Source organism: Ammodytes marinus (assembly GCF_949987685.1).
Source record: "Ammodytes marinus genome assembly, chromosome: 6".
NCBI lineage: Eukaryota > Metazoa > Chordata > Actinopteri > Uranoscopiformes > Ammodytidae > Ammodytes > Ammodytes marinus.
Window position 1 is genome coordinate 14,062,246 of NC_137235.1, and position 9,883 is coordinate 14,072,128.

The 9,883-nt window shown below is 39.9% G+C and overlaps 1 protein-coding gene across 1 annotated transcript; it reads right to left on the reverse strand.

Annotated features, from left to right (window-relative positions):
- Nucleotides 1-391: 391 nt before the first annotated feature.
- slc44a1a (solute carrier family 44 member 1a) lies at nucleotides 392-9,027 on the reverse strand. The gene is made up of 16 exons (XM_080028938.1): nucleotides 8,807-9,027; nucleotides 8,299-8,385; nucleotides 7,472-7,614; nucleotides 6,302-6,438; nucleotides 6,043-6,136; nucleotides 5,717-5,886; nucleotides 5,095-5,184; nucleotides 4,785-4,927; nucleotides 4,142-4,328; nucleotides 2,630-2,798; nucleotides 2,373-2,529; nucleotides 2,149-2,232; nucleotides 1,907-2,044; nucleotides 1,560-1,796; nucleotides 1,009-1,083; nucleotides 392-852 (listed from the first exon to the last, which is right to left on the reverse strand). The coding sequence occupies exons 1-16, from the start codon at nucleotides 8,828-8,830 to the stop codon at nucleotides 829-831; spliced, it is 1,959 nt and encodes a 652-aa protein (XP_079885064.1). The 5' UTR covers nucleotides 8,831-9,027; the 3' UTR covers nucleotides 392-828.
- Nucleotides 9,028-9,883: the final 856 nt, after the last annotated feature.

A 9,883-nucleotide genomic window follows, 5' to 3' on the forward strand; every position in this document is an offset into this window, starting at 1 on the left:
CACTCGCTTCGATTTAGGAACAAAGACTTGACAGTGATGTCCTCAACACGGGTTAGAAGAATATCCTTGACTCAACAAAAATATGTAACTAGTATTATACTCTATTACCTACTATGTATTTGAATTTTCCGTTACTGCCTTAAAAATGTATGTTTGTGTTTTTCAACTTTGCTGCCACCTGCTGACTAGAAGAGGGTGATGTACAGTAGTGCCAGGTTTGAATGCTGTGTAGCATACCGATACAGGTACATGCTGATAACCTCATGTGAAATTCAGAGAAGTGGCCTGTGGCTATTAAAGATACTCTCTATGTGACATGATTATGTTTATTCTGTTATTTAGAGTGTTTTATAGATGTGTACAAAAATAACAAAACATTCCAATTCTGTGTTTTAATTTATTTAAGTATAAAACTTGAGTAATAAAAACAACTTTGACAGCCTTTGACAAAACATAGTTAGCTATCGATTTCAAAATGTACACCAAACTATAGCCAACACTAGTTATGCGACAAAACAAAACAAAACATGTTGAACCATGTTAATTTTTTCACATTATTTAAAACGCAATAAAATATCAAAAGCAGTTATAAAAAGTGGAAACAAATGCCAACCCTGTCAAATTAACAACCAACACAAACTCAAATAAGTGTCGAACTTTACATTTGCAATCACTCCTTTTCAAAATATAAAATAAAACCCAATGCATCGTTTTCTAAAACTAGGAGTAGATTCCGTACGATTTGCATTTTTATCTTTCAAATTGAGTTAGTCTTTGGTTATGTGTATTTTTAGTGGCAGTCCTTTTTGCAGTTGCTCAGACACTTGGTCAAGCTAGAGTCCCTCCACGTGCCTGCAAGAAATGATAATGAAAAAAGACTCACTTTAACATCCACAAAATGCATATAATTAGATTTGCACCCACTGTAGTGGTTGACTTACTGACTTGGTCTAAATTAGGTCAAACGCAGTATACTGATTAGAAGACTACAAATCATTTCCAACTCACCATGGGCTTCAGCTCCCGTCCATCTCCATCATCTGGCTTGTAATTACCCAGTTTTTTGCTGTTCTCAACAAATTCCTGGAAAGGGTTAGGGCAGAGTATGAATCCATTATTTTCTCAATTAATACAAAAACAATAAACATAATAAATAAAAATAGAAAAACTCAAAATAAAGGGCTCATAGAAAACACTTTCCTATCCTAATTTTCACAACTGGACAAACGTGTCATACATCTCAAGGTTTACCACCTGTTCATTAGGAAGCGTGAATGTGCAAGATTTGTGTCACCAGTATAATCGCCGCCACTAAGATTTCCATACAAACCTAAAAAAAAAAAAGTTGCGAAAACAAAGCGGCCCATGGAATAACATGAGAGGGGGGAGTGAATATCACAGCCTGCAGTAGATGATGTTATACTTTGGGATGCAAAAGAGGACGATACTGCACAGCGAGGAATGAGGAAACTCCAATCATTGTGTCAGAAAAAATGTCCCCTGAAGAAATTGTTGTTACAACATCAGAATCCCTCCTTTTATGCCAACTGCTCTCTCACCATTAAGGACTTGTCCATGTAGTACTCTCGTCCAGGGCTGCCGTCATTATACTTTGAGTCTATGGCGAAGCAGAGGAAGAGGACGTCCACCACATTCTCAAAGACAGACAGGAAGCAGTGAGCCACCAGGAAGGCAAACAGACAGACGATGAGGAGAGGCAGGACCCACACGGTGTAATCCCTCTGGTAGTTGAGAGCCAGGACGCCGGCAAACGCAGTGCAGGAGACTATAAGCACCTGAGGGTGAAGATACAAGAAGTATTAGGTTTTCGGGGGAGAATATCTCGCATAAAAAGAATTGTTTCAGTCGACAATGCAGCTAACACAAACACATCTCTGTGTGGTACCTTTCCCAAGAAGAGGACAAAGTCGCCCACAGTGTTGATGGCGGTCACTCTGAGGGCGTTCTCTACCAGAATAAGTAAAGCGTCCCGGGCAGAGGTGCAGAAACTGGTACTGTTGATGGCCGTCGCAGCGTAAGCATTCTGAAAGGATTTCACATACGACATGTACATGGTAAATAACTGACATCTTTGTTTTCCAATGTTCAGAATACACAATGTTTTTCCTTCACCTCCAACTGACTTACTTGATTTAAGTATGCGAGACACTTCTCCAGACACCACAAACAGCAGACACAAGTTTTCAGCATGCAGCGAGCACAGGCGTTCTCCTGTGAAAAACAAAGGAATTCACAATTTTTAATAAAAATTTTCAATTAACTGATCATTAAAATAACACTTAGAGGCTCAACATGAGGCCATGAGTTTTTTTTCCCCTTCAAAATCCACTTTGCATAATTTCCCAGCTCACCTTTCCTTTGAGCTGGCTGTGGATGTATGTCAGGATGAGGCGAGGGATCTTAACAAGCGTGATGATGAAGGAGCCTTTGGCCAGCGTTCCCAGATGGTAGCGGGTGGTGCGTGCCATAGAGGAGACGATGGGAACTGCTGGCATCTGGGACTTATTCCTTTTCAATACAGTGAGAAAACATTATTGAATTATGAAGTAGAAATCACAGCAGAAACAATAGGAATCCTTCCAGGGGTTTTTTCTGTCCCTTTTCATACCTTGTGAAGTAGTAGGTGACCACGGCTCCAGCGATGGTCATCTGCTGGAAGGCGAGAATGAATTCACTGATCCAGATGAGACCCACAGCGTGATACCACACCATGTACTGGAGAGGCCCTTGCATTTCATATTCAACCAAATCTGTAGTGTTGCTTTTAACAGGGGTCCCTGTGAGGAGATAAGGGCATTGGTTTGGATCAGATGAATTACATTTAAGTCAGTGTTATATTTTTGAATATCCTACCTGCAAAAAAGCTAAATAAACCGTACCTGCCTTGCTTTTATTTATTGGTCAGGAATGGCTGCATCACACAACCTACAGTAGCTGACTGACTACTATTGTCAACACAGTTCTTTATAAACTCAAAATTCCCCTCTTTCATTTGGTGTTGTTCATGGTAAAGTAGACCACAATTCCCAAATTTACTGTGTACAACTTTCTGAAATCCTTGTCAACATTCTTTATAAATCCACTACACTTTCTCTCTTTTTCTTCATCATTATATCTTTTTCATGGCTACACGATATTGTTATCACTTCTGAAGGAGGGTAGGTCACACTTATTTTAATTCAACTAAACTAACCAAGAGAAGCAACAGGTCACTACTGCATAGTATCTCTACAAAATTCTGTGATCCACAATACTCAGAATTCACTGTGATGAGTGCCTTCATTTCAGTGCACTTGCAGTTCTAATCATTTATATGATTACTTAAATGTTGATACTTACTATAATACACCCAATAAAAGACAAATAAATGAAACAAGATGTTTTGACTTTTTTTGGGCTGGCCCTTTTGTTTTAAATCCGACTTGATTTTAATTAAAACTCAAATTGTAGAAAAGAGAAGTGGGAGATGAAGAGAGAAGTTGTTCCTCCCACATTACGAGACTGGCACAGGATTCCGAATGTGGGAGTTTTAGTCATGCCACCAAAATGAGAACAAAATGTCACGAGTGACAAAAATTAATATTCTACTTGTTTGGAGAATGCTACCACTAACGCATCTGTTGATCAAAGCTGCTCCGTTGCTCTTCACTGATAATGATGGCTATTCTGAAGCATGTGAATTTTAAACGCTGGCTAAAATCTAGGGCCGTGAATCTTTTGGAATCCCACAATTCGATTCGATTCCGATTCCAGGGGTCATGATTTGATTCAAAACTAATCCCGAGTCAAAATTCAGTTTAAAAGAGGGTGTCTGGATCTACTCCAGTCCACTGTGTGCTAAGAGGCCTTGTGGCACATTATGGCATGAAATCAAACTAAAGTCCATGTCTTTTTTATCTTAATTTAAGTCTATTTCAATGTGAAGCTGTAATGCATGTGATTTTAAGGCAAGCCAACATTATCAGCGGCAGCAAAATAGAAAAAAATAAAGTGTTTTGGCTTGTTATGAATCGATTTAAAATCGCAGGAGTTCGGAATTGCAATTTTCACATGAATCAATTTTTTTCCACCACCCCTACTGAAATCCACACAGGAGAACAACCGGTACTGGAGCTCCCACCTGAAGTGCCGAGGAAGAGAAGCACAGCGATCCAGTAGACCCAGAAGAGCATGAGGGAGAGGAAGGTCCACACAGGCTGCAGCACCAGCAGGGGAAGATGGATGAAGACTTTACCGGCCACGTGAAACAGAGCGATGGTGAGCGCCACACGCTTCCTCAAGATGAACATCACTATCAGGAGAACCACCTGGAGGGGGGTTACACAAAGATCAGTGGTCCAATAAAATCAATTAAATTAACTAGATTTGGGGGATTCAATTGAAACATAACAGACCTTCCCTGTCATATCATGAAAAAGTAATAAATATGATTAATATAAACAAAGGGTAGGTAAACAAAGAGGGCCCACCGTAGCTAGAAACATGCCCGTTTACAGAGCCAAGGCTGTGTATTAACACCAGATTTTTTAAGCGCACAAAAGGTATGGAGAGGTAGCAGATCGTGAGAAGATATTCACTGCATTTGACAAAAACAGATTTTGTCAACTAACTATCTCCAAAATCACTGAATCCTCCTTTATAATTAAATTAGTGTATTTTATGTAATTGGGGAGACCCCTGAAATGAAACATGTGTAGTAGTATTCTCTTGTGATTTAAGATTACCAAATGCATTCACATTTAAAGCGTGCACTCAAGACATACTGTGAAAATCGTCGCTCCAATTGCAAACACGAGCAGGGCCTTCACGTTGTCCCCGGCCACTTCTTTCCCAAACACTGATAAGGTTTTATTATCAAGGGCCTTCCTGTGGTCCACATAGAGCCACCACAGGACGGCCGTCCCGCCTGGAAAACATCAGAGCGGACAAGAGTTCAAGTCTGTTATATTTCATGTTTTTTCATCGAGAATACCAGAATAAATCATGAAGCTATTTTGAAAAAGTGTAAAAAATGTATTAGAAGAACCGTAGACGTAATGGTATTCGAATGTGTATGTTGACTTTGGAAGGTACCTATCGAGCCGATGATAACCAGAATGGTTAGAATCCACACGAGCACCCTGGAGATGTAACGGATGACCACCATCATGATCAGGGAGAGAACTGAAGATGACAACACAGGGCATCTTGTGAGTGTATCAGTATGAGAAAATGCTGCTTGATAATATATACCAATATAAAATACACTGAATTAGGAAAAACAATCAAGACATGAGTTTGTGTTTCATTTAAACAGTGATCGAATGAGAAAAAGTCCAGACGTCCTGCAATGAATCATGTAGCCTTTACAATCAATCCACCCAAACCAGATACAAAAGATGTCTTAAACTGATATGGGATCTGTTCTGCCTTTTTTTGTTTGTTAGAGTAAACCTTAAATTAATTCCTGCGGGCAGTGAATACAACCGCTGTAACCACTCAGACATTTCCTGTTATTTTAATGACCAAAAATAGCTTCCAACTTCCGAAAGAATCCTCATGAGCACTTAAACGGTTGTGCGTCAGGGGAGGGCAGCAGAGAATTAAAAAAAACATAGCCAGTAGTTAGTTGTACCCCTAGATGAAATCAAATGCATTATTCATATAAAAAATATCTACATCCATAGTATAAGCCAGATGTGACTGTGTGTTATACCTAAAGCCAGCAAACAGAGGCCCATAATGATCTCCTTGCTGGACATCACCCCTGAAATGACCCGGCTAAGCACGCTGTTGTCACTGACGAACGCGACAAATCCCTGGGCGAATTCAGCGTAGCAGCCCACTTCCAGGGGCACACAGCGACGGAACAGTGGGAGAGGCTTACTACAGACATGTAGAGAGAAAAAAAGGAGAAAAAAGGATGGATTGTCTTTTCACATAGAGATGATGTGGATGCTATGGAGTTATCCCTTTTCCTGTAACATTCTTGTTCATGAGTTGAAAATGATATTGAAATACAAAAAGGATATGCCTGGTTACCTGGGTAAAACAGGGAGTTTGGGACATTTAGTGGTTCTTTCTGAATGGCCAGTGTATTTTGTAGGATATATTTCATAGGAGCAGAGATGAGATCCTATCAACAAGGGGGGAAAAAGAGGTACATTTTTCATTTGGTTACAATATCTAACCTGTCTGCAAGCAATTGTTATGGCATCCATGTACTGTATATCTTATTAATACCCAATGTTTACTGGATCATATTTTCTCTAAAACATTCTCATTTGTGCAGTTTCCTTACCATTATTCAGAGCAAACTGCTTTATGTCGCTGTATGTCTTGAGTTCAGTAGCAGGACATTTAGAGACACACAGGGCGATGGACTTGATCTTCCTGTTAATGAGGTCGAGGTTACAAGGGTCTAGAAAGAAAACGTACCTGACGGGAAGAACAATTGAAATTTTAGATTAATAAACTGTTCATATTAAGTTCCGCCACACCCTTCCCTACAGCAAAAACAATAACAACAACAACAACAACAAAATCAAACTTTCCCCTTGATGAAGATATCAACACATTTGTTTATTGCAATGCCAGTTGGGACTGTTCTGTCGGGGCACAAAAAAAGAACGATGTTGACATTTGCTACTTGGTCGCACAGATCCTTCTTTGTAGCACAACGCCTTTTATTCAAAGCCTCCATGGGAAAACGGCCCATCAATAAAGCGTGACCCATTGTTTCAGTCAAATCTGAGCCTACAGGCTGCATGCTGATGAGAAGCTACTGTCCAAGGAAGGAAAATATTCAAAGACTTCTCAAATAAATGAGGACAAATGGAGAGGAAAATAAATCACATTTACCTAGATATTCTTCAAGAGATATGTTCCTAAAACTATACTATTTGGTCAGATATATAAAACACATAAGCAGCCCAACACAGTGTTAGTGTAGCTTTATGGCTTGGATTTAATCAGCATTACATTTCTCACTGATGAGATCTTAGTTTCTTCTGTTTACACACCCAAAGTAGCTTGAACAGACCAATCATAAAAAAGTCCTGGAAAGAAAAAAACAGCATTTTTCGAAAATACTCGTTTGTAAATTCGACAACGTTTTGTATTAGGAGTGAGCAATTACACTGCTATTTTAAATGTGTAATTTGATGACACGTGATCAACTATGTAAGACAGAAGAGGAGGTGCCCTGAAGTGTTTACAAATGCAGCAACCCCTTTACTGGGCAAATTAGATTAGGATTACATGATGCAATCCTTGCATGCAATCAGTGTGTCTCCTTCAGTGCCAACAACATGTCTTCAGTAATGTACTGAATATCTGCAGCTAAATGTTCTGTCACTGTGGGCCATCCAATCAGGAAAAGAGAGCGCATAAAAATACTTGAGAAGAAATGACTTTGATGTACGGTAATTAAACCCGATGTCACAGGTACATTTTAACAAACCAGACTAACTTGTTTTCTGCCATGTCCCGTCCACTGAGGCGTACTCCATCGATCTGGTCGTTCTTATGACCACAGGTGTTGCCATAACTGTCATATCCGTAGATTATTCTGGATGCAGCTCCTGTGGCGATGGCAAAGCCACAAATACACGCCTGAATATGAGATGAGAGCATATTAGCAATCATTAAAAAAAACACTCAGTAGGCCTATAACATGTGCAATACTACAATATCATAAACTACAGCCTCCAAAATTACTGAAGTTGGATCAATTTTAGTGAGGTTCTGCGGATCAATTTACACCAAACCTGACTTTATTGCCGGGCTGTTACAGGTTAGCAATTGTTTGCAATTTCAAGGGGCCACTTCACTGACCTCCAACTTGAAATGAATTGGTCAGTGTAGCATGTAGGCATAGACCGACATGCATAAAAACACATAACTGTCAGTTTTATGTACAACTAGCTAAAATAAATTGCTCAAATAAATCCCATCTAGGGTATGTAAAGTTTAGCCAATACATTTTGGATGTTATTAAGACTGTATAGAGGTGTTGATTTTACTTTTGAGGTAATTTTTGAGGCTCTTATTTGTTGTACAATATTACCCTAAATTACTGGTAACACTAATTAAATGCAAAACCACAGCATCCCAAACTATAGTCATGACAACTTCATCATGAAGTTAATTAATAACATCTCTATTACATTTTTTTTTACAAAAATGCAACATTGCAAACGTTGTGAATGTGTGATTTCTGGCAGAGCTGTTATGTATGCAATGCATCATAGGTGGACTTATTTAATAGCCTACACGCAGATCCATCAGAAAACTTACCATCCCAACGCAAAACAAAATGAATACGATGAGCCATGGGATATCCGTGCAGCTGTGCTCCTCCAGCGGTTTCCAGTCCCGTTTTTTCTTCCAAGGCATAAATAACAGGTAATGTAAGATGACACAGATATCCTTAACTCAGTTTCGTTGGGGTGTGTTCGGTAGCAACTGTGCTGCTTCAAACACCAGCGGACAAATCTGTGCTGCTGCAGCTGCTGCTGCCACTGCTGAACTAGTAGGCTAAGTGCACACACACACACACACACACACACACACACACACACACACACACACACACACACACACACACACACACACACACACACACACACACACACACACACACACACACACACACACACACACACACACACACACACACACACACACACACACACACACACACACACACACACACACACACACGGTCTCCAGAACTCCTCCGTAAATGTACAGAGTGTATAAGTTAAAATCAGCCATAACTTCCACCATGTTTCAGCTAACTCACCTCTGAACTGCTGCAACACCCCATTGTGCGCGAGACCGCGACAAATTCGGCTATCTTAAACCAAAAACAAAACTTTTAAGTGGCTTTCCTTCGGTTAAACTACGTCGGCATTTCCCTTTCTGTTCTCTTTCTACCTATAACCCATACAATGACACAGACGTGCCGCTTGGTTTACGCCCTATTCAAACACACTTGAGAAAGTTTCCTCCTGGTGTGTTTATGTTCAGAGCTGCAGGTAAACGCGGAAGAAGTCACATTTCTTGTGCCGCCTTCACGGACTTTCAGAAAATCAGAACATGCATCCCTTTGCTGTTGTTGATGTCTGAACCTGCATTAAACGTTGTGTTTGCGCTGTGGGATGCAACTGAAGAAACCGAGGGTTTGCTGGAATAGCTTCTCAGGGGAGGAAGTAGTCTAGCCTATTCAAATCACTTACCTACTACAACACTATTAAATACAGATAGCCTACTCAATAAGTCTATTCCTACAAGTGAAAGCAATTTAGCTTATTATAGATTTATTTTAATGTAATAATGTGTAGCTATAACATATACATATTGACTTTTGTTACTGTTTTGGCCTATGAGCTAGCAAACATTGAAACAGCAAATTACTAATGCAATCAATGTATACTATGATGACGTAAGCCTATAGCCTATCATTGTGCAATATGAAGGCTTAGAGCTACTTTTACATGTATGACAATAATACAGTAAGCATCTGCAATGTTGGTCCATGCATGATTGAAAAGTTACAAGGTGCCCTGAAAGCAGCACACTGGTCTGTAGACTGCAGGCTCGTGAATGAACACACGTGGAGAACTTGGCGCTGTTTACTGGAGTAATGCAGTAACTGTTCACTGTGAGGACTTAATACATATAGCCTAGTGTGACCATGCAGGCTTGTTTCTCGTTATGGCAAACAAATATATTATAAAGATTAAGCTTAATTGAGGAAAAAAATCTGCCTTGGCTTGTCTTCCAAGAGGAAATGCCAGTTTGCTGTTCCACCTTGCGACTGCCATTTCACCCATAGGCCTACGTAGGTGAGTAGGCTAATGATGATGATGTGCTGCTT